We start from the raw sequence: 25,887 nt of genomic DNA, 5'->3' as shown, positions 1-25,887 counted from the left end.
AGCGACCAATGGGTGCGCGTCTAAGGCGTCGCGGATGCCTTCGCATTTTTCTGTTTGTGCGTTTATCTTAGCTCGTAGAGTCGTGGTTTCACCGGGAGAAGTACGGCGGTGAAGCAAGCTTTCCAGTGACACCAAGCTTTCCGCGAGCGGCGGCGAAGGCGCGGAAGTATCGCGCTCGGAAATGGGCCATTTTCGCGCAGATTTCAGCCAGCTTTTTGCGATCCGCGGTCAGAAAAACATTTTTTAAGCTTACTTTGAGATCGTTTTCGGCGGAAATATTTTTAGATATGATAGAAATGGTGATGCAGAATCCAAATCTGCCCTTATCCAAAATTCGTTTTTTTGCGAGAATTTCGCGATTTGATCCCCGCGTCCCCCCTTAAAAGCTGCTAAATTTCAGCTGCGTCATTCCATAAATACAGTTAATTCATACTTTTTGCCTGTCTGTGCCGAAAAATATCTGCTTCCTTTGTTGCTACCAACCTGACATTTGTATTATGTCACTAACAGTCGGACACAAAACTGATTGCCTGTTCGCAAAGCAGCCAAACTTGCACACAAACAATCGCATATTGGCTGAGGACCGAACACACAAAAACAATTCCAAGAGCAAAAACAGAACAGTCGATCCTCGACCAGGTGCCAGGTGCTTTTTAATCACACTCACACATGCTTACTATAACGGGGGCCAGAATGATTACTGGCATTTAAAAACTTTACTGGCAATCATGCTACAACATTGCTGAATACTCATAAACAAACCTTGCAATACTGGTTCCTTGTTGCCCCTCCCTAGTCGTAATTATAAGAACTTGATAATTCCAATCACTTGATAACTTGATAAGTCCGATCCAGAGATTCCAGAGCTGTAGGAATTGAGGCCAGCACGCCGCCTTTGCGCAAGCTTTGCCGCCTTTTTCTGCCGTTCTCATGTTCCGACATGACTCCCATCCTCCGCTGTCTGCCGCGCTCGGAGAGTGAGGAATGACGTTTAACTTTTCTCACCCAGTAGGTGATGTCGACTGTGGTGCCGCGCGCGGAGTCTCCCGAGAGGTTTCGCGCATGTGCGTCGGGAGTGAGTCAGAGATTCTCAGGGACAGCTTACGGTGAGCATGTTTTGTTTTTTTTCGTCCATCGACTCCTGTTGTTCGGGGCTCGTCGGACTTCGCCGACGGCGCCTCGCACCCGAGGTGAACGCTCATCTTTTGTTGCCCCTTTGCGTACGCTCAGCTGAAAGGTGGTACGGTGTCCTAGTGCGTGGCCAAGCTGCGCCGACCCGTCTCCCTTCGAAGCCAATGCGAGCGCCTTTGCCCTCGCTCGAGCAACCGGGCCTTGATCCCGGTGTGTCCGTAAATCACTTTTACCACGGAGACATGCTCATGGCACCCTGTGTAGTACATTGCGCCTGTGGCGTGGATAAGCCCATTTGCTTTCCTGCCGCGCCTTTGCAACGGGCTGTACAGCGTTTTGGTGCTGCCACAGACAATAAAGTGTTGCGGCCCTGAGCAGTATCGTGTTCTCGCCACGGCGACGGTTAATGCGTGCGCTGCGGCTCGCTAAGACCGGACCCACGCCAGTAGCCGTACTCCTTCGGGATACGTGTCACTACACCTTTCAACAACATGCGCGATAAGAGCAAAAAAAAAAAACTGTTGTGAAGTGTTGGTTTTTTCTTTCCTCCAAGGTTTTCTCTCAAATTCCGATCTGCTTCTCTCCGCGTGGAGACGCTCCTCCTTTCTCATCACGTGCTGGGCACGCTGCGTAGCGGAGACGCAGTTGTTGTCGTCAGCTTTAGAGTGTGTCGGCGCTAGACACCGCGCGCAACTTCTCTTGCCAGGGGAATGCTGAAGCCGAAGTAGAAATGCTTTGCAAGCTGTGAGCGAAATTGACTCGCTGCAAGGCAAACGTGTGCAGACGCGCATCACCGATTACTTCAATTAATGACGGATGTCCTGTGATTTCTGAATAAATATGTCTTCTGAAACTTCCCCCTCGTGTGTTAGCTCAATGCATATGCGTCACTGCGTCGACAGCCCTCCGTTTATTTAGCTTTTATTAATTCGGACAAATTTTAGGGCCCCCTTCGTGTTCAAATTATCGATATTCGACTGTATTAAGCTTTTGCTGTGTGGTAAAGGACTGCTGCCGGAAGCTACTCATGGTAACAAAACAGATCGAGTCAGGCTTGGCGAATGGGTCGAGATGTGGAGAACTAGTGATATCAGAAAGGTAAAAAAAGCTCACACTCGGCGACAACTTTCAACACGCATCTTGGAAGCAACAGAATCCAAATGCATGCCTGCTAGTGCGCCAAAAGTAGTACTTAAATTTACTCGTATCTCAATCGCCTCGCAGAAATAAATACTCCTTTATACATTCTGGAACTGAAACTGTTGCAGAAGGTCGTAGGTAAGATACAAGTATTGTTCACTGTGCAAAAATGCCCTTCTTTTTCTATTTTTTAGAATGTACCACATATTCGGCAAGCCCTTTTCCACCTTAAGGTGATGTAGGGGCATGTGGAGGGTGGTGGAGGGTCACCGTGCGGCGCAAACGTCCAAAAACATACTTGTAATGTGACAGTGAGGTTTACAATGAACAATCGAATTGTCTCTCCCCAAATGTTTCTCTAAACACTTCAGCAATACAAGGAAGCAATACTAAAATCGGCCACAAGCTGCCGTACTACTTGCACAGCAACACAAATTTGCGGAAACTGCCTCCGTAGCCTTCATTACACTGTTAATAAGAGGCCTCACGGCACAACACCCATTGCTATAGCACTATAGAAAAGCCTCACCTGTTATTTGCCCCCACCTGGCCACTAAAATTTCCGGGCTTTTGGTTGGAGCGGATTGTGCACGCGAAAATACGGTATAGAGCAGTATCGTTTATAGTGCGGGTATTCGAGACTCCCATGACTTGCATTATAAGCAGTTTATAATGTAGTTCATTGCCCAGTATATCTAGAGATTATAGAGCTCTGTGGGCAATACTTACCACATGTGTTTTCTAGGCTGTATAATGTTTGACGTACAGTTTCAATGTCGCCTCTGAGAACCGATGACATCAGCGTTTGGGCCTGCAACAAAACAACTAATGTTATCCAACGATGTTGACACAATGGCAGTATTATGCGTTCAACTCTTTACTCAGGCTTGCCTGAAAGGGACACCGGAGAGAAAAATAATTGTACTGGTAATGGTAAATTATCACCCTTGCACGATACCGAAAGTAGCACCCTTAGAATTAAGTTTTATTTTATTGGCTACGTATGCGTCAGTTACAAAATACTTTCACACAGGTGAGCTCCGGGAGCCTCATATACGAAACATGGGACCAAAAGGGCCGGGACAAAACATGGGCCGGGAATCAAAAAGGTGTTTTGATTCCCGGCCACTGTGTCTGCATTTGGATAGGCGTGAAATGCAAAAACATGCAATTTTGAATACAGTAATGCCTCGTTAACTCAAAGTCGTAAAAACCAAAGAAAATTTCGAGATAAATGGATTTTCAAGATAAGCAAAGGTGTGCTAATCGCCAGGAAAATGAGCGCTTCTCAGAAAAATACCTACTACTTAACAGCTTTTCAGCAGCAGTATCTAACCTTTCTTCCCGTGCAGGTTTAAAAGAGAAAAAATTACCGTACAAGAGACTTTAATCAGCTGGGTATTGCCGCAGCAGCCACTGCTACAGCGGAAGTCCGTGCGCCCCATTTGCAAGGCCAGAACGTCTGCCTTCTCCATCACTATTGCTGTGGTGACGGGAAGGTTAGACGCTCCGGCATTTCACAGCCATACCATTAACGATGCTTCAATGTCTTGGAACTTTGACCCTCGAACCCTCTTCTGCTGGCTGGAAAAGCTCTGCTTGTTTTTCAGCATTGCCGAAAGTGTAGACAAAGGGTACAAAGGGATGCCAAATTTCTGCATGATGCTCGATTTCGTTCAGCCTGCTTTCTTCACTACCCTAATTAGGGCAACCTTTTTTTCTTCCTAGCGTTAGCAACTTGCACTGCTTTGTCGCCATGCTTGCCACACTCACTCCAAGTTACAGATCTTGGCAGGCAGTGAAAAATTCATACCGCTCTGTCTGTTTACGCAGATGAATGGAAGTCACACCTCAGAGAAAATCATGTGCACTGCACGAAGCGAACGAGACAAACTATACGAAGCGTGGGCAGAGGGCATCCCCGCTCAGCGCATGTCATATGACGTGCCACAGGGTTGCTTTATAAAGTTGATATGTCGCTCGGCTGAGACTTCACGTACTTTGCGTTCGCGGAAAGCATTGACGTAGTGGCAGGTGGGCTAAATAAGAAAATAAAAATTGACTGACTTCAGCCGTGCCAGCATCACGCTAATCTTGTGAAATGGTGCGGCAGCAGAATTCTCATTTCACTTCCAGTCAAGATTTCGAGTTATTCACAATCTGATTCAAAAATGATTCGAGATAAGGGGGAAAATATACATAGAACGTACAGGAAAATGTACAGTGCGCAAAAAATATTTCGACCTAGCCAATTTTTCGAGATATGCGAGTTCGAATAAACAAGGTATTACTGTACTTAGAAATTTAGAATAATTTAAATATGTATTGAAGCAAATTAGGCTACTGTAATATTAGTCTTAATATTAGAACACGCCTAGTGACTACGTAACCAACAAACTGCGAGCAGGACACGGAAAAGTCTCCCACCTCGAGTGCCAGAACAACGATGCCGATCTGGTTCTTCTGGTTAGCCGTGGCGTCCTTGAGAGGGTGCACACCCAGGCCCAGGGCTCGCACGGGAGGCAAGTCCAACCACTGGGGGTCACGAATGCTGTCAACACAGTCCTTAGCCAGAGGGTAGATGGTGCTGTTGCCATCACGCAAGAGCGTCAACACATCGTTCTGCATGAAGCAAGCAAGGAGAAAGAGAAACAAAAGTTTGCTTCTCAAGAAGCCAAGTGACACTGAATAATGCTGAACTGCAGCAGTGCACCCATTCATTGGCCACACAGTCGAGATTTTTTTTTAAGCTGCATTATTGTGTTGTATGTTTTATATAAAGAATTTGAAGGTGCTCTTGCTATTTAAAGAAATCGGGTCCTTGAAAATAAAAAAGAAGATCAGCAAGGATTTGTGCAAATAACTGGAATGAGGGACACCGATATAGCCTCGAGCTAGTAGCTTTCGTGTTAAGTTTCGTATGTTCTAACTTTTGTGAGAAAATTGGTCATATCTATTTCTTATTTATTTACATCAATTATGCTTTATCTGCTGTTACTGCAAATAGACAACCCATACATGTTTCCAATGTTTTCACTTACAAAGAGACTAATATTAAAGCATTACATCAAATAAAGAACTACAATAGATACCTCTGCTACTACCTCTGCACAATATTATTACCAAGGCATATTTAAAAATATGTTAGACGAAACTCAAACAGGAGCACCACGGAAATTTTTATCTTGCAATGTAACACTGTCAACATACGGTATTTGCCTTACGAGAAAGAACATCATTACTATTCGATATCATCATTTAGACATCCACAACAGCCTGAATCAAGACAGCAACAGCCAACGTTCCAAAAACTGGAACAGAAGTAATGAAATTTTGGATGCAGAACTCTTGAGCTAGAAGTAGCTGCTAAAATGGATGATGCCATGCATCAGACACAACCCCAGTACTCCCGAAGAACAAATGGCAAGGCTAGGAGTATACCTCTCCAGTGATACACAAGGAGATCTGACGTTGGTCCAAGCCAAGGAACGACTGCAAGTAGGTGGGGAAAGGACTGTCCTGCTCGGCACGTCCGGTTACTATGTTGTACAACATGTAGCTTAGCTGGCCACCATTCTTTGCTACAGCATGGATGCCTGAAATTAATCACAGTAAATCACAACAATGTTTACAAAGATTGAATACTCGCTCGTGAGCAAGCTTCAGTAAAATCTTGATAGAATGAATCTCAAGGAAGTACTAAAAATCATTAGTCTATTTTTTAAAAGTCCTAGTAAACTTTAAAATTTGCGCAAAAATTGAAAAGTTAAACACGTGAGTTGCTTACCTATGCTGTGTATACAAACGCGACCGCGTTATGCTCGAATAGGCACGAAAAAACACACTGCGAACCAGAGCACGTTTACTTGACGAAGAGCGCGATCTATCCTGATGTGGGCAGGTGGACTGCTGAAAGAGGAACTATGAAGTGTGCGCATTCTTCTTAGCCACTGTGGAGCATCAGCGTTTAATACCAATCCTTCACGTGGGTTCGTGCGCGCTATTTCTACGTCATCTTCACTCTAGCCGCCGTTATCGCAATAAACGGTAAGGATCTTACCAGTCATCAGCTAAGCTCACGTGCACACTTCGTTGATTGATTGATATGTGGTGTTTAACATCCCAAAACCACCATATGATTATGAGAGACGCCGTAGTGGAGGGCTCTGGAAATTTCGACCACCTGGGGTTCTTTAACGTGCACCTAAATCTGAGCACACGGGCCTACAACATTTCCGCCTCCATCGGGAATGCAGCTGCGCAGCCGGGCGACCTGCGAGTCAGCAGCTGAGTACCTTAGCCACTAGACCGTGGCGGCGGGGCGTGCACGCTTCGTCGTCGCACTGTGCGCAGTGTTCGAGCGTTAAAGAAACCTGCATGGGCAATTATCGGCGATTCCATCTAACAAGTCACTTGCTTCGCGTTGTGGAGGTGCCGACACCTCCTGTAAAGTTATTTACACTGCGTGGCGCGTGTGTCTCGCCCAAAAGCCGCATTTCGGGTTACAACCACGGGGCGAAAGATGGCGTTGTGTTCGCATTGAGCAACACTATCATTATGATGGTTGTTACAGTGGTAGCGCCGGCGGTGACCTCTGGCGGAAGACAAGCCTTGGTGGCGGGCGAGAGTTGAGCGCGCATGGGTCCTCGGCGCGTGGTACCGCGGCCTGCGCGCAGGGGGGCCCTCGTGATAAGTCAAGCGTTGGCAACCCCACTTTGGGTGTGTTATTGTGTTTGTCATGTTATTGCATGTTTCTCGTGTTTGTCATAGCGTGTATGGTAATAGTGTGTACAGATGTTCTAGTGTGTTAATTACGATTGATGTATAGATTCAGCGGACAATATCGTCGTTGTAGATTAGCTAAATAAATGTGTATTGTTTGTTTTGTACCGACCATGTCTACTGTGTCCTTTCACTCCACAGAGCGTGGCGTGGCGCTCGCTCCCCACATCAAGACCCCACAGCGTTTTTCACAGTCGTAGCATTTCTTTCGTGGGGCTTCTGCAGCTTGTCTTGAACATTCAAACCACCCCAACTAAAAGGCTAGAAACCAGCACGCAGGTTGCCACCCGACGATAAGAAAATGCAACGGCGCGAAGCCTAACGCGAAAAACAAGTTTCAGGAGATGATAGCGATAGGGCTATGGCACATTCGAACAGGGCGGCAGAGGAAGAAATACACTGACGTTCTGATGATGGCGACAGTGGCAGCTACGAAGCTGGGCATTGTTTTAACAGCTGCAAGTAAATTTTAAAACCGCTATTTGTCATTTTGGAGTGTTGTGAAGATTTGAGGGGGATAAAATTCAGAAGTTATTCTTAAATTAATAGTAGTTATATATCTTTACATTAAACTAATAGACATTTGGAGAGAGATCTTCGAAAAAGTCGTTAATCTGTAAAATTGTTAAACAGTCGCCAACATTTTATTCGGACGCCGAAAATTCGGACGCCGAAAATTCGGACATGCTCGTTCATTCGGTCATCTTCGTGGCACCGCCACTCGCCCCAGTGAACCAATGTAAACTCACGACCGAAAATTCAGACGCCCCGCTGTGCGCCGTTCAATTACTTGGACTCCGTTTGACTGACCGAGTGTGTCGCCGTACGCCATGACCCGCTGAAAGTGACGTTAACAATACGTTTGCTGGGTTGCCAGCACTAATATGCCGCACTAGCTATAGATGGATGTTGTGCCGATATCAAAATGCACGCAGAAATTGCAATTGCCTATCTCGAACGCTATGTTTGGCAACACGTTCTTTTGGTTTTATCCAGTCAAGCGGCAAAGCCAAGCCACCTAAGGAGTCTGTTCGCTGTGGGGTTTGTGTCAGCGTTGTTCAGCGTGTCAGTGGTGTCAGTCAGTTGCTTCTGCGGATAGGCCTGGTTCGTATAGTGCTCTGTGCCCTCACTCTCTTGCGTGTTCCATGGCGTGCTGAAATGGCTCCGACGCCACCCGTTGCTGCGCCGTCAGGAGTGAAGAAACGCGGCCAACGTGGTAGCTACAAGACGCTCACGATGGCGAAGAAAGCAGAGAATTCGCCAGGTAGAAGGCGGCCAACCTCAGTCAGAAGTTGCTCGGAAATTTCCCATTTCCAAGCAAACCGTCTTGGACTACCTCAAGCAGAAGGCTAAGATCCTGGACGCAGCTGATGAAGCGTCTGCGGGTGCTAATAAATATTTCTGGGACGGCAGCCACCCACAGCTTGAAGAGGCGCTGAACATATGGTTGAGTGCCACGGTGGCTAGGAAAATACCCATGTCTGGCGATCTGCTGAGACAAAAAGCAGAGAAGCTCGCGCTGCGCATGGGTATTACCGGCTGCAAGTTCAGTGACGGCTGGTTTCGCAACAACCTGGCTTTCAAGCGAATGTGCGGCAAGAGTGGTTCCGACGACCAAACGCTTGTGACCAACTATCACGGCGACAAGCTATGTGCACTGCTGTGCCAGTATCCACCAGAAAACGTCTAATTGTGACGGGACTGGACTTTTCTATAAGATGCTGCCCGACAGGACGCTAGCTTTGTCGACGAACCCTGTCATAGAGGGAAACATGGCAAGGAGCGATTGACAGTTGTTGTGGGAGGCAACATGACGGGGACAGAGAACTTCCGCTCCTCGTCATAGGGAAATCAAAGAATCCAAGATGTTTTAAAGGCATAAAGTCACTCCCTGTGTGGTATGAAGCAAATTCGAAACCTCTCCGAACAGTACCTTCGCGAGCTCGACCAGCGCTACGGACAGCAAAATCTCAAGGTGCTTACGTTCGTCGACAACTGCGGTGCCCATGGGCAAATCGACAACTTGAAGGCTCTCACGGTGGAGTTTTTGCCGCTTAACATGACAAGTGTGTTGCAGCCAATGGACCAGGGCGTGATCAGAAACATGAAGGTTCATTACCGGTCATGCCTCCTGAATCGTATCCTGTTATGCGTTGACAGTAACAAAAACTACGTCATGGATGTTCTGACGGCCATCAGCATGTTGTCCAATGCCTGAAGTCAGTGACTCGGGAAAAAATCCACAACTGCTTCCGCCACGCAGGATTTACGATTGGGATTGAGAAGGACAGTGCCACAGACCAGCACCCGGCGGCTGAGAATCCACCGACGGCAGCAGTGGACATTTTGGACAACCTTCGTGCTAGTGGGATCGATGTGGGGGCGGGTACTTTCGAATAGTTCGCCAACTTCAACAGTGCCGTCTTGTCTTGCACAGAGTTGGACGATGACGAGATTATCCGTCAGGTCTGCGAGTCGACGCTGGCTGACAGTGACTCCGACAATGACGCACCACCCACACCACAGCCATCAAATGCAGACGTAGCGCAGGCCATATCGATGCTGTTGTCTGTCTACAGAGACGGCCAGACACTCGCGGAGGTACAGGCCGACGTGATCTCGCGTAAACGTGTGTGTGTGCAGACGTGCATAGAGTTTTTTCGGGCAATAAAAGTGAATTTTTTTCAAGTGAATCCGTTTTTTCGGACTCCCTATTATTCGAACTTTCCGGCAGTTCCCCTCGTGTCTGATTAAACGGTCGGCGACTGTACTGAGGTTCGCTATAACGAGATTGTATTTAGTTGCCAGCAACTCTTACCTGGACGAATGTATATATAAAACGGGAATAAAATCTTGCACATGTTCAATTTCCACTTGGGTGATCGGCCAACTATTAGAGGATGCTAGGCAGCTCAGAACCAAGCAGGCAAGCAGAATGACATTCGATAACTGAACAAAGAGTGAGTGTGTACAAGATTGTGTACAATATTAATTGATACTGCAAAACCTGGATGAACTACCCATTTTTATGGTGTAAGAGGTGCAGTCATTACATCACACAATATGAAGCCAGGTGTCATTAGGAACAAGTACCACTACATTAAGGCCTATCGAAGTGAAGCCTCAGGTACAAAAAAATAATAATAATAATAATAATATTAATAATAATAATAATAATAATGTGTACAAAAAATTTTCCCTCCATTCCATGACAATTTGTTATACCAGACAAACAGCACAGCTTTGGGAGGAGGATGCGCAACTGCCGCAGTTCGCACCTTGGGAGTCAATGGCCATGGCTAGCAGTTGCACCCCATCAGGTAAGGAGACGCGCCGAGGGGTGCGCTGCAAACAGTCGGGAAGGCGCGGTGTAGCGGATCCTCGCACAGGTTGCAGTTCATCCCGACGCAGCAGTCGACATTCGGCCAGAGGGTCCTCACCAGGCCCACTTTCACGACCAAAGCGCACTGCCACATAGGCACCATCCACCTGGAGCAGACCTCTTATGTTGTAATCATTCGGCAACAACTACACAACATTGTTCCAAGCCAGGAAGAATTTTGAAAAACAAAAAAGAAGCACCACCACAAAAATCCGCCGACTATCTTTCAGTCCACCATGATAATGAGCATTACATGGAAACAATGTCAAATAGCAACTGAAATATCCCCTATGAGCGGTACCAAAAGATTTCACGGGTGCACACCTGATTTCAAGACATTGCAATAGAATCGCAAACCATCTTTGAGTGTTACACATTCCACCCACAGCCTTTTTTTAATTATCGAAATGTATCCCTCCCCTTCCGTTGCAGCCACCGCCGAGAATTTCGTTGATTCAGTACTAAATCGCAACTTCGATCACGAACAACCGATACAGAAAAGCAACCAACACTCATTAGGTCTAGCCTGCTGTTCATATTGTTCTCGCAGGAAGTTTGTCCAACACAAAATAAAGATCTGGCGGCGAAAATATTGGTTTATTTGAATCAGGAGCAGCGCACCTGATATAAAGTTTGCATTCACGGAGGAGATCGATGGTGACGCAAGCCCGTCAAGCTTTTGTATTTCACGCACTGGCAGCACAGGCGAAAGCTCGCGTCATAAAGCCACAAAGCTTTAAATTCACGGAAGACGTAGCTAACGCATTATCTGAAGCAAGCAAGACAACGATGACACTTTTCTCAGCAGGTTAATAGTATTAATAATAATGTGAGGTTTTACGTTGCAAAACCACGATATGATTATGAGAGGCGTCGTAGTGGAGGGCTTCGAAAATTTCAACCATCTGTTGTTTAACGAGCTCCGACATTGCACTGTGCACAGGCCACTACCATTTCACCTGCGTCAAAATGCAACTGCCACAGCCAAGATCGAACAAGAAACCTTCAGGTCTGTTGATGACACTGATGACGAAGATGATCACGGACTGGCTCGTACAGGAGATGTCTCGATATGCTCTACAATGCATTTTGTGTGACTGGAAACTACCAACAACCTCCAAAAAAACATACCCAGACCTCGTCCTAGCGAACTTCAGGCTAGATCCAATACCAAAAAACAGTAATAAAGCAAAACGAAATTCACAACTCAACACACCTTACCAGTTATGAGCAACAAACACTGTACATCGCAAATGAGTTCTGCGGAAACTCACAAGGTGGCAGAAGGGTTAAGAAAGGGAAAGAAGACAACCGTCTGCTGCACACCTAGCACCTTCTTTATAAAGCACACTCGCTACTGCTTTTGTCACAAATATTTTCTGGCAACCGCATTATAATTAGCCTTTCATCTTGAGGGACTGAATAATAAGTGGTATGCTTATAGATGGGGTTCTAGGAGAAAGTACACCAGAGTCCAAAAACAGCGCTGTAACCAATCCAGCACTATAAGCAGATGTGCTATAAGTGGTCTGCACTATAGTTACTGTACACGTGACCATGAACAGCTCAGCACCTTTTGCATGATACACAACACTACAAGCTTTAACAGAACAGCGATACGACCGCTGGGCACATGAACAGGGCACAATGCTGGACCACAGTGAGGTCACTACCTCTTAATAAAAAGGATCGGGTACTCACCTTGATGACTCGCCCAATGGGAATGTTCTTCACATCCTCCACAAAGACAACGTCACGTAAATGCCACTCTTCTTCATCCCGCCGTTCAGAAGCCGTGTCCAACGACGACGTGCTGGCCTTGTGCTTGCGCTTGTGTGGCAGAGGGCTGTGTGCTGGCTCACTGCACGTTGACGAGGCTGGCGATGGCGGCGGTGGCATCTCTGTTCGGTCCGACGACTTGCTCTCAGAGCTAGATGGAGCCACCTTGCTGCTGCTACTGCTACTGCTGCCCCCTCCACTGCCACTGCTTCCCGCCCCGGAGCTGTCGGGTGCCTCAGCCTTTTTCTCACTGCAGCGAGGCACACAGCATGTGATGGGAACCCCAATGCACTGCTACAATTCTTTAAATAGCTACTAATTTTAATAAGTGCAACAGGTCAAAATTACTGCACCCCAAAACTGAATTTGAAAATTTAAGACCCAGCTACTACGTATAATGGCAAATGGCAAATGTTGCACAATCAAATACATCTGTAATGCTTTGGCCCCAAATAATATTGAACTGCTACCATTGATGGATGCTATATCCAAAATCAAAGGTGGGGGAAGAGTTATGGAGGTGCTGACAGGACTAAGCACCGATTGCAATAGCAGTGTGCAGTCAAACCCACCTATAACGACCCCAGATATAACAACTTATTATTTGTAATGGACATATTTCAGTCCATGTATGATTTTCCCATAAAACCCTACTGAAGCCATCTTTACACGTAGCGAAAGCATTTGAAAGCTTCCTATTTTTACAATGAACATTTCAGACTAGGTTACAGTGAAAATACGACACATACAAAGCAAAAAAAAGTTAGACGAGACCTTTGAAGGCACGAGAGGTGCACACTTCTATGTGCCCCGCTTGAGTCGAAGATATTTTAGATAGGAGAGCAAAGAGCGCAGATTTTGGAGCTGCAAGTGAGGGCCTTCCCTTTCCAAACATTTCTACAAAGGCTGAATAGCAGTAAGGAAAAAATAAAAAGAAATGCGAGGCGGCATAAAGCTTCATGGTCAAATTTCGCACAGCAGCCTTTTTTGACACCGTCTTCTGTAGCGCCTGCCTATATTAAACCAAGAAATAACGCCTCATAAAGCAACAAGTGAAAACTGCGATAATTTTTCATCACATAGAGCAGTGGTTCTCAAATGAGGGTCCGCAAAGCTATTTCTAAGGTCCACAAGATCCTCACCCACTATTTAAACATTTTACAACTTTTTTTACATATGCAACTTTGTTTAAGTGCTGCTGTGCCAAGAATTTATGAACTATCCAAAATGAAGTGGCACGTTTGTTTGATGTTCTTGGTAGCAAAAACGCACCTGTTTCATGCTCCAGTTGTGCTAATTTACCCGCATACCCCCTCTCTCCCCTCCAAGGGGTCCCCCATCACTTCCACCAGTCCACAAGGGGTCCCCGACACATCCATTGCTGAAAACCACTGACATAGAGGTTCACTGTTCCCCTCAAAGGTTAGAATTCACCGCGAAACGTCTCCCAAATGTTCGGCAATGGCCAAAACCGGCCAATAAAAGCGATTACAACTTCGACGTGACAGCAGCCATATGAATAAGCATAACAAAAAGAGCGAAGCTAGCGATGAACGGCAGTAGCTGGTGATGAACGTGCCATTACGAATTAGTGCCAAAAATATTATCACAGTCATCTGCAGCTATTTGCTTAAGGGGGGACGCGGGGATCAAAGCGCAAAAATCGCGAAAAAAATCGTTTTTTTGGTAATCACTCATTTCGGCATCTAAGTGCCTATTCCATGCCGTACCAAACCGATTTGGCTGAAAACCATCCCCAAATGCCCGAAAAAAATAAGTTTGTCAGCGCGATCGACGAGAAAGATGCTCAAAATCGCACAAGAACACCGATGTTCACAAAGCAAGTGTTCATCTCTCGCGCCACCGATCGCCGCCATCTTGGTATCCTTCGAAACGTCCACGCTTCGCCTTCCCGCTTTCACGCATTCCAAACGCCACCGGAAAAGAAGAAACGCGCAAAAAACAAAAAAATAGCACGTGGTTATACGGGCAATCCGAGGGCCGTCTTATGAAATGGGGCCTCCGATTGGCTGGCACGCTGCAAGGAGGCTCCTCATTGGGTGCTGTCACGACACTAGAGGAGGAGCTGCCACGGTCGTCTGCATCGAAAACCATGTTTCGTGCACGTTTTGTGACACTTTTGCACACACGCCAACATGGAATCTTGCTCGTTCAAAAAGAAGTTTTCGACGACTTACGCTTTTGGAAAACAAAAGCGGAAGCCTCCTACGGCTAAAAAAAGGTGGTGGTTAGAGGGAGCAGTGGAATATCCAACTATTGTTCTGGAATCAACGGGACACGTGAATGACATGCCAAGTTGCCTTGCACCGCGTCATCCCCAAGAACCCAGTGGTAAATCTAACCGTCGCACTGTGACAACATTCATAACGGGTCGTCTGGTGATCGTCACGGAACACGGTCAACAAAGGACGCATTCGATGCTTTCCCAAGTACAACAACCCTCGACACGCAGGCGCTCGCGGTAGCCGACATGAAATCGCCGACTACCGTTCGGATGAAAGGTCACCGTCAAAGTCTGTGAAAGCGCGCCCGTTATCTACAAGCGATCTTTGTTCGTCGACAAGCTTCAACGTGAACGATGATTCATCGTGTGCGCTCGCTTCAAGTTGCTCAACGCCGTCAACTGAGCGCCGAGATGAAATCGCTAACAGCCGGTGAGATCAAAGGTCGCCGTCACCGGCAAAGCCTGCGGAAACGCGCCTCTTATCAGGGAGCGTTCCCTGCACATCGACGAGCTTCGACGGGAACTTTGATTCACTGTGTGCCAGTGGTTCGAAAATTTACCAATGTTGTCAAACGAATATTGCACCATCCAGGCGCACTTAGAGATTCGCTAAGTATCAGCGGGAGCAGTGGAGGCACAAGCATCGAGTGTTGGCGACTCTCTTCGCGCGGTCCTTACCATGAGCTATGCCCCTCTGGTCCTACGAGCTGTTGTACACACAGAGTTGCAGAGGCACAAGGACATGTACAACCAGCCCACAAGTACAAGCTTTCCAGCAGAGTTGCCAAAGCCCTGTTGCCAGTGTATGAACGCCTTGCAGACACACAGCTGCTTGAGCGGTGTAAAGGAGGGAAGACACAGACTGCAGGGAAGACACCGACTGCAGCTGAAAGCTTGCATTCTGTGATATGGTCTCTACAATCCAAGGACCAACATGCCTCCCTCCCTTTTTGCTGTAGAGACAGCGGTAAATGAGGTAGCAATGAAATATAATTCAGGATGCGCGCGTATGTACTCGGAAACGCGTGCTACATTGGGTGTGCGTTCTGATTCCATGGCCCTCCAGAGGGCTCAAGAAAAAGACTGCCTGCATCTCAAAAAAGCGCGTAAAAGTGAAGAAACCAAGGGACAGAGGTCCAAGAAGATGCCTCTTTACAGTGATGCTAAAGGCTATAGTCCTGGGGCATTTTAATAAAGGTGCAACATTTGCAAAACTTTAAAAGCCATTTTCTGTGATGATTTTTCTTGCCAGCCACCTTGCTCGTGGAAAGCATTGCGCGACTATGGTTGGACCGATTTTCATTCTGTTTGTTTTATTGTAACTCGTAGACTTTGCCATAACTGAAGGTAGTCTTCAAATATTAGTTAAGGCTTCCGTTTTTTTTTTTAATTTCACAATTTCTGAAAGGCAGGACTTGATGAAGCACATGCATTAGCAAATAATGTTCAGCAAAATATTGTTAGGGCATCAAAAAAAAAATCTGCCACTGCCTTCGGCTACAAGTAATATGTACACATACATTAAAAGTTCTTCCAGCACTTAAGCAAGTTTCCTTGCTGTGCCAGACTCTCCACGAGCGACAAATTCAAGAATTTTTTTATAAAATGAGAACTAGTAAAGATGAAAATTTATGAAAATTTTGAAAACTTTCATTCATCTCTTTAATGTGATTTTTTAGTGTGTATACCAAATTTCATGAACCTAGGCCAAGAAACAAAAAATTTACAAACGATCCCCACATACCCCTTAGATGTGGCATAAACTGTCCACATTTATGGTGGTATAAATGCACCGCAGTGTCATTGGCGAATTTGCCACCGCCACGTCGTGTGAGACTGCTTTAAAAAGCGTGCCACTTTGTACAAACAAAAGTAGTTTGCTGGTGTGGAGCAGCATGGGCACCGTAAAACATTGATGCATTGAGTGTACGTTGCATGTTTTATCAGTTGACCCTTGACATCGAACCAATTTTTTTTGCCAGGGCAATATTAAAATTTGCATAGCAAGAAAATTTGTGCGAACTCTAATCATAGCATCGACCTTTGACAGCAGTTGCCGATTGTCCGCATAATGCCCAGGCCGTGAACTCACCTGAGGATCTTGAACTGACAAGTGTCGGGCAGATTCCATGCAGCAGAAAGGAGCTGGCCCACCCTAGGCAGTCCACCTGCTGTGGTGAAGGCCAGGGCACCCGGGTGGTACATGGGGCTGTTGCGCATGCACACTTGCGACCCAGCCACAATCTCAGATGCGTGGCTGGACATCTTGTGCTTCTTGGCACGGGAGGTTGCCTTTTCCCATAGCTTCTTTCGCTGGCTGAAGGGCAACACACCCCTGCATCGATGGAACAAGGAAGGAATAGGCAACCTGGGGGGCCTTCCCTATTTTCTAAATGCGGCTGGGGATGCACGAAGTACTACCACTAAACATTAATGACCTTGGAAAACGGGCCATTTGAAGCAACCAAGGACACCAAAATATGTAAGAGCTGCTAGTCACAGCAATTGCCCAAATTCTGGCCAGCAGTCCTGAATATCTGGGCCATTTTTTTCACTCCATGCCATCACATTGCAGCAGGAGAAATATCACACATTTCCATTTGCTTTGCACCGCAATGTCGCGGACCACAAGCATATAGCACACTGTGGACTCATGCTTGTCTTGTTCTTGTAATTTCTGGAACTCTGGAAGTCTCATTTACAATGTAGCATCTGTTGCTGGGCCAGTCGGTTCATCTGACTGGCCCAGCAACAGAGGCAAACAACCTTAAAAATGTGATTACACAGCAAAAATCTAAGATGCAAGTAACCATACTTTTTTAAGGGTGGACGCGGCCTTCAAAAACTGAAAAAAATGTCAAAAAAAGTCAATTTTTAGAAAACAGTATACCGTAATTACTCGAATCTAACGCGCACCTTTTTTCCGGTTAAGAGAGTTCATAAATCGCATGCGCGTTAGAATCGAATACGAAAAAAAAAAATGAATACGGTCGTTCTATTGCCATCGGCATTCCGAAATGGCCGCCCCCTACGTGCCGTAACGTGCGTCAGCATGGCGCGTCGGCCATTTCTGCCCGTGTTTCCCATGTGCGGCACTTCGTAAGTGTGCTGAGGAGTTCGTCATCTTGGTGCGCATTAGCATCGACGGCATGGAAGGGCCGACTCCAAAAACTCGACGAGTGCACCACGGTGCCGCTTTTAAAAGAAAAGTCATCGCGTGTGTCGAAACGGACGTAAATCGGGCTGCATCGCGGTCGTTCGGAGTTCCCGAAACGTGCGTACGGGACTGGCAGAAACAAAAGCAGAAGATTGTCGACAGCAAAGCTTCACGCAAAGGCTTCAGTAGACCACAGCAAGGTCGGTTTCCGCAAATTAAAGAGCTGCTCGGCGAGTATGTGCTTGAGCAGCGAGCGGCACGGCGGCCCGTGACGACAGAACTGCTCCAAGTGCGGGCTATGCAGTTAGCCTTAGAATAGAAAAAGGGCTAATGCGGAGCCAGTTTAAAGCGAGCAGGTGCTGGCTAACTAACTTTATGAAGAGGAAAAGCTTTCCCCTTCGAAGGCGACCGGACATATGCGAAAAGTTTTGCGGAGGAGTACGATGAAAAGCTTCACAGTTTTCAGAGGTTCGTCCTAAACTTGCGGCACAACAACGGCTACCTGCTTGGGCAAATCGGGAATGTTGATCAGACGCCTCTTTACTTCAACATGCCTGGCACCACAACTGTAGAGAAGAAGGGGGCAAAGCAAGTTCGCGTGCTGACATCGGTCCACGGTAAAACTACAGTGACGGCAATGCTCTGTTACAGGTCAGATGGGCACAAGCTTCGCCGTACCTCATATTTAAATGGAAGATGCTTTCGAAAGGAGTCGTTTTTTCGAGTGGTGTGGTCGTGCGGGCCAGCGAGAAAAATGGGTGCGCGTTGCAATCGATGTCTTACGTTTCTTTTTTTTTTTTTTTCGCCGTGGAAATCGGGAGCGCGTTACAATCGAGGGCGCGGTAGAATCGAGTAAATACGGTATTTGGTCAGCATAATTTATAAACTACAGCCTCTGTAGATATTAGCGCCGAATTCACACTAAGCGTACCTCAAATAAACTATTTAGCTAGCCGAGACAGCACCTAAGAAACGCAGAATTGTCAAAAATGCCCAAACTTCGCACACACGCTGTTTCTCCACCGCTGAACCAAGTGCCACCATCTTGGTCACATTATGTTCCTAATTTCTTGCTCTTTTTTTTCCCCCGCCATTAGCGGCGACAACAGCGGCGTGGTTGAAGCGTAACTAGCTTACGGTTGGGTAGCTCGCGGGGTACTCAATTTTCCCGCTTTTTAAACACGGAGCTACAATGGAACGGAGTGCGTGCTCCTTCGGGGCAAGGGGAAACGAGTGGTTGCTATTAGCTAACGCGCGTGCTCATGTGCTCATCTCCCACACAGGGTGCAGCCGTCGCCCGTTGCCCGCACGACTCGTCTGCTCCGATTCCTTCGTTGCAAACGTTCTCTGTGTGCTTCGTCTTTTGCGATCGGCCTCGGCACTGTCGTGCAAACAGTCTTTACGAGACGATAGTTCTGCGCAGCCCCCCAATCATCGAGTTCTCTCATGCCATCAATCTATAATTAAGCATCAATGTGTGGCTGCACGCTCGCCTAACAGGGATCGAGCTGTTCAGCATAACAGTGAAACGATCGATGCAGAAATGACAGACGCGTCGGCAGACGCCATCAAAGAACGAGCGTTGTACGATTTAAGGGCACATTTAACCAAGCTTCCTGTCCTCGGAAACGACAGAGGCGCCATTAAAAACAGTTCGCGAGTCGCTCGGCGCGATGTTGGCAACTGAGCGGAAATTTTTGGGCACTCCATCAGCAAGAACCTTACAATACACAAACGTAATCTGCGGTAGAGACAGCCGCACCTACGCAGCCCTACTCGATGATCACACATATGGATTCATACCACTCACAAAGAAGGACGACTGTGTGAACCATGTCCAGAAAAGGATGAGCACTCCGCTCCGCTCTTTTGTGAGCAAAGCAAAAAAAAGAGAGAGGCACTTGGAGGAAGGTGGCCTTACGCAAGATCTTATAAAGAGGCATGCCAGCTATTATGGCCTAGCCCTGCGAAGCAACACCGATGTGCAAGATATGCATAAGGTGGTGATGGCAACACTCCACCACATTTCATCCACTGATGCTGCGCCCCATTATCAGTTGTGTCCTCCTGGTGCCCTCAGCTGGCGCAGGCACCGTTCAGCAGGAGCAGAAGGAAAGCCACCACATCCACGTAAGTACAACCTTCCCAGCAAGGTTATAGAAGCACTACAGCCCATCTATCAACGCTGTGGAGGTGCTGACACCCCCTGTAAAGTTGTTTGCGCCGTGTGGCGCACGTGTCTCGCCCAAAAGCCGCATTTCGGGTTAAAACTACCGGGTGGTAGGTGGCGTTGATTACCACTGTCATCATCACCATCATGGTTGTGACAGTGGTAGCGCCGGTAGTGACTCCTGGCGGAAGGCAAGCCTTCGAGAAGCTTTGATGCAATACATGAAGCTGATGGGAATGTTACTCGTAAAAAAAACTAAAAATAATAGGCAATTTTTGATAATGCCATCCTGTGTAGTGTTCTTTTGAGTAAAGATCAAAACTACTTGGACCTCCCTGGCACGTTTTGTTATAATGCTAGGCTTTTTACCAGCAGACTATGTCATCAGATTATGTAATGTAGTGTAACTTAAAAACTACTTGGAATATTGCAATGAAACTTCATATATAGATATTATATAGCCCTGTAGTGGGTGCTGAGAAGTGGATGACGATAGTGAGCCATATATTTTTATGATTACCGCTCGGCGATTCACTGCATTAGTTATCTGCGCAGAAAGGCACATAGACACTCACCACCAGTAGAGGGCACCTGACTGCAACCTCACACACGAGTAGAGAGAACAGACGTAGAGGGCCACCACTGGGTCCTGCTGGAACTCTGGAAAGCTCTGCGCAGGCTGCTCCAGCTTGGGAGCCACTGCCGCTAGCGAGTCGTCCAGCCAACTGGCCACACGGCCAGACTCGGTCACCACCGTGGCACGCACGCACCGTGCTTCCAAAAGAACGCACCGTTCCCCGACCAAACCCAGGGAGAGAGTTTTTGGGTGGTGGATACCTGGCTGCTGCGTGAGGAAAATGAGCAAGCTTTGGCGTACAAGGATCAACAAACACACGCTAAGAACTAGGCCCTGGTTGCTTAATTAATTGAATGAGACTACTTAAGTGGTCACTTGAATGCAGCTACAAAAAGCAGGGCTCGCTCTATTCAACAGCTTTACCCCGCATCACTTATCACCCACCAAGCCAACGCCATTCAAGTCGCAGAAACATGCAGTTAAGACACAGTACCCTTTTAGATTTTAGATCCTCTTCTCAATGACGTTACAAGTGTGTTGAACACTGTCGTGCATTTGAGCGGCACCAACCCTATCGAGGTTTCTGTCGCTAAGCACACTCGACACATTTTAATGACACAACACAATTTTTTAGCGCCTGACCATTTTAAGTCTCTGAAGTGGTGCAAGCACAAATAATACTAAGAGTTTTTGACATCCCAAAGGTACCTGATACCTGCAACGGTATCGGAAAAGCACAAGTGATCGTGGCTTGCAGATTAAAGGGGGACACCTTACTCAATTTTTTAAAAATTATTTATGGGTAAAGTTTGATCAAACTTCCATGCTTCATGTATTTTCACATGCCGATTTCAAATATGCAATTACTTTTTTCTGTGCAACAAGTACTTTTCAAAATATTAAGAAATTCATGTTTTTTGCATTGGGAAGTTTGAGTTAAGTTTTCTCTTGAATGCTGGTGCTGATCAAAGACACTGGCATATGAAAATGATGTATGGTCAGAGCTAACAGAGCTACAAAAATAAATGTTCTACACTGATTTGGACCAAAGCTACAGCATGCCAAACTTTTATAGGCAAAAGGCTTTAGTAACACCCTAGAGAAATTATTACTTTTTGAAAACATGTACAGTTGAACCTCGATATATCGAACGGCGCGGAGATTGCGAAATAGTTCGATATATCCAGAATTTGATATAAAAAAAATCACAAAAAAAATGCGTCAACAGCCTGCTGAAAACAACCAAAGAACCGTTCAAGCGTGGTGCAGTAAATACTCACTTGAAGATTCAAACATAGTATTTATTGTGTTGGTTTAAAATATTGAATAAGAGTAGCCTGCTTTTTGTTGGCCATGACGTGTTTGACGGCTGCGTCCTCAATATAGTCCAGGCGATCCATAAGTGATAGGCCGGTGTCTTAAATGGCGCCCCAGTGGCGGCACACAAGGGCCAAGGCAGCTACGACCTCAGCTGATGTCGGGAGCGGGGCACCATCAGCGCTTGCGGGACCCACCTCGGCAGAGTCTTCATTTGGCTGCTCAGCAGTAGCTTCGGCGACAATCTCCACATCCGTGAGCTCCGCCGTTGTACCAGTGATGTCATCACCTCCAACGAAGTCTTCGATGCACATGCTTTGCGGCTCGGCATCTACAAAGCTCTCCAGCTTGCTCCACATTTCGGCGAGCTCGCTTTCTTCATCTGCACATGCCAACCCAGCTTCCTCGGATTCTTCCACTGATTCCTCGTCAGTGCGACCAAAGCCCGCATGTCGAAAGCAGTTGGCTATCATCGACTGCTTGACGTTTTCCCACGATGCTTTGAGCATTTGGATGGCTCCCAAGAGATCGATCTTCAGATCTTGGCCCATCCGGAGTTTTACGAGCAGAATGTCGATCAGCCAACGCTTGTAGTTAGACTTAAATGTGCGCATAATACCCTGGTCCAACGGTTGGAGCTTCGAAGTAGTGTTAGGCGGCAGGAATACCACTTCGCTGTTGCTCAGCTGGGCGTCGGTGTGGTGTGCCGTGCAATTATCGACAATAAGGCATACCTTCCGTCCTTGACGCGCCAGGTCCAAATCCCACGCCTTCAGCCACTTGAGAAAAATATCCCTCGTCATCCACGCCTTCTTGTTCCAGGCATAAGTCACAGGAATATTGGGGCAGTTCCGCATGCACCTCGGGGTTTTAAACTTGCCAATTACAAGTGGCCGCAGCTTTGTGCTTCCATCCATATTGGCAGCCAATAGGACCGTCACACGGGCCTTGCCTTGCTTGCTTCCGTGGCATTTGTCCCCGCGAGTGTCCAGCGCTTGCCACGGAAGCATTTGCCAGAATAGGCCCGTCTCGTCAGCATTAAAGATCTGCTTCGGCTCATACTTGGCGAGAACTTTGGGCCACTCGTGATCTTTGTCATTGGCGTCCTCACTCTCTCCCGACACAGTCTTCCCGACAATGTTGTAGCGAGCCTTGAAACGTTGCAGCCAACCGCTACTAGCACTGAAATCCTCGGCGCCGAGAATGAATGCAAATTTCTTTGCCTTCTGCTGCAACATCGGTTTTGATACAGGAATATTTCGGGCCCTTGCATCGATGAACCACTTGTGGAGCGACTTCTCAACATCTTCAAAAGCAACTTTGCGTACACGCTGCGCGCCCGAGTGCTGGCTCTTCTCGGCCTTGGCCTTTATCTCGCTTTTGTTTTTGAGCAGGGTACTCAATGTCCTCTTTAGTATGCGTAACTCATCCACGACGCTCGACTTCTTCTCGCCATTCTCGATGCGCGGTAGTGCTTCCAGTTTTGCAGCAAAAGTCAGGGTCTTCTGTTTCTTCGCGTTTGCAGCCATCACTACACACACCCCAGCGCGCGACAGGCCTAACTCCGAACGCACGAACACTGCGAGCACAACAACCGATGCCTGCCGATGCTACAAGGGAGGAGCTTGCAACAAGTGCGCAGTGTGCTGTTGACACCATGGAGACTGCAACGACTGCAAGCTGCAAGGCTGCGGCGCGCGTATGCCGCTACATTAAAGTGCCGCTCTTGGCGCCATCGATGTGTGCAGCATTCGTAAACGCCCGCCGTTCTACCTCTACTTTCGAGAGTTGCGGGAAAGCTCGCCGCCTGTCAATGGAGCGTGGGCGGTTCGGAGTGGCTGAGTTCAATATATCCATTATATGTCAAACTTTATTCGAAATAAAAAATCAATAATGCATGCGATTTCCCTCGTGATATAGGAACCGTTCGATATAGGCAATAATTGGATATATCCGTGTTCGATATATTGAGGTTTGACTGTATCATGTTATTCGTTCAAATATTAGGCCTATTGCAGTCCCCATTTGTCCCCTTTTTTAACAAAACAAGAACCACTGTGATAGGATAAGTACCACCAGAGATATCGATCCTCCAAAACTACACCATGATCAAAAATGCAGTTTTGATAAAACGAGAAAAAAACATTTAAGACAAGTTGGAAATTCCCTTGAGCACTACAGTGTTTGAGGATGATATACGGGTTCAATCAGGCAAGAATGAATATTTTACAACAGTCACGAATAAAATTAGGGCATCTGAAAATTTATTTGTAAAACTCCATAACTTCCAAAAAATTGAGTAGTCGGTCAAAATCAATATCTGGCTTGCTACTCAGTCAGCAAACTGCACAGATATCGCCCCTCCAAAACTACACAAGGATCAAAAATGATAATCAAAAATTAGAAAATGAGAAAGAACATTTCAAGACAAGTTAAAAGTAATTATTGAAGTCACTTTAACATTACAGCGATCGAGGATGATATACGGGTTCAATCAGGCAAGAATGCATATTTTACAACAATCTCGAATAAAATTACGGCATCTCAAAACTTACTTGTGAAACCCGAAAATGACTTCAAAAATATATTTGATAATTGTTTGTCAATACTATGTAATTATATAGTAGTCCTACTACACTTGACGATTCTCCACCTTTCTGACAAAAAAAGAATTAGAGACTGGTTGAGTAGCACCAGAGATATTGTTGCTCCAATATGACACCATTAGAAATACTACTTTGCTACGGGCAAAAAAAAAAAAGAATTTCCGTTGAAACGTTTTATTGTGCAGCCTCTGCTGCGACAGTCCGATTGACACAAAAATATCGTTCATGGCTGTCTGGCCATTCCCACAGCAGAGAATAGAACAGGTGGATAAAATGTTTATCTCAAATGCATTGCACGACTTTTTCACCACCGACTCTGCACAAGTTCCATGCCATGGTCACTTCACCACAAGAGCCGCACTTCAATATCAGTTTCTTAGCAAGGCCGCAGTCGCGGTCACTCTTGACTAGTTTCGCAGACCCACCACATACTTAGAACCGTAGGGAAGCAGTTAGCAGCCCATTCAGGATCTCCAAGTCGATAATCAAATACAAAGCTGCAGTGTCTGCGGTGGAGGCCTATGACGTGTCCCTTGCATTGGTAAAAACCGCAGCCGGTGTCAAGTCGATCAAGCATGACCCGCTCACAAGCACTCACTTAGGCTATGTCGCTGCTCATTACGCCTCTAGCATCAACTCGCACACGGCTAGAGTTGTTGCAACGAATGCCATTGTTCTCAGGCAGATTGCTGTCGGTTGCATCATCGTGGGTTGCTTGCTGATCGCTTGTAGCGCCGCACAATGGCATTCCATTTTCTTACAGACCACTATCATCTGCGCAGACGATGTTGGGTGCCCCGGAACTACGAGTCACTTGCTCATCGGTTGCAGAGCCACAGGATACTGTGCCTTCGTGGAGCAGACCGCAATTACCTCCATCACTGTTATCGGGTGCCGAAGCAACGACAGTCACTTATTGATCGGTTGCAGAAACGCATGATGTGATTTCTGTTAGCACGTTTTTTTTTGTTTTGGCTTGCCTTTAGTTGAACAGATACAACGAGTGGAACTTCTTCGGTCTTCCAGGCATGTTCGTCATATGGGGATAACCTAAGCCGAAATCGCACCTCACCTAGCTAGGTTTTCAAATGCAGCGCTCTAAGCCACTCAGACGACACCATTTTAGCCAAAGGTTCTGAAGTGGCCAATGACAACGTTTTATGCCTACTTTTTTCCCCTTTTCATGTGAGAAGGTGGCAAACTCCGTGTTGCCTGATCAAGTGATAAAAAAGTCATAACGCGAGACATTTTCAATGATACCAAAATGGCCGCATTGGGGCCGTTCAAGTGTCACAGGCAGCCAAAATATGCGCAATTTGTCCAAAATTTGGAGGGCTGGGGACGTTGACAATGCATCTTTGATTTACTTTTACGCTGCTAATACACATAATATTGAAACAAAAATTGCCCCCCACTCCTAAAGGGAATCGTGAGGAAATACGAATGCATTTCTTGCGTTAAGAGTACACGGCGTAGTAGTTTAAATGGCGTAAATTAATTACGAGACGACGATTTGTACCGTAACCATTTACTTACACATTCATCAGACAGCAAATGATTGAGCAAGGAGCGTGCTTCACTCCATTTATATATATATGCAC

At 46.6% G+C, this 25,887-nt stretch overlaps 1 protein-coding gene across 7 annotated transcripts in view; it reads right to left on the bottom strand.

Annotated features, from left to right (window-relative positions):
* Positions 1-25,887, bottom strand: part of hyd (E3 ubiquitin-protein ligase hyd) — a 132,950-nt gene that overhangs the window by 84,688 nt on the left and 22,375 nt on the right. For 6 of the 7 annotated variants that reach the window (XM_075895681.1, XM_075895677.1, XM_075895680.1 and 3 more), the window contains exons 10-16: positions 20,362-20,630; positions 16,552-16,794; positions 12,137-12,464; positions 10,332-10,542; positions 5,713-5,867; positions 4,699-4,893; positions 3,001-3,082 (exon numbers count right to left, since the gene is read on the bottom strand). In XM_075895681.1, coding sequence (XP_075751796.1) covers positions 3,001-3,082; positions 4,699-4,893; positions 5,713-5,867; positions 10,332-10,542; positions 12,137-12,464; positions 16,552-16,794; positions 20,362-20,630 — 1,483 coding nt within the window. The remainder of the gene's footprint in view (positions 1-3,000; positions 3,083-4,698; positions 4,894-5,712; positions 5,868-10,331; positions 10,543-12,136; positions 12,465-16,551; positions 16,795-20,361; positions 20,631-25,887) is intronic. The other variant, XM_075895678.1, reaches the window with a different exon arrangement.

Source organism: Rhipicephalus microplus, chromosome 5, assembly GCF_043290135.1.
Source record: "Rhipicephalus microplus isolate Deutch F79 chromosome 5, USDA_Rmic, whole genome shotgun sequence".
Taxonomy (NCBI): Eukaryota; Metazoa; Arthropoda; class Arachnida; order Ixodida; family Ixodidae; genus Rhipicephalus; species Rhipicephalus microplus.
Note: the sequence above shows the minus strand (reverse complement) of the source record. Positions and strands in the feature narration are given on the sequence as shown.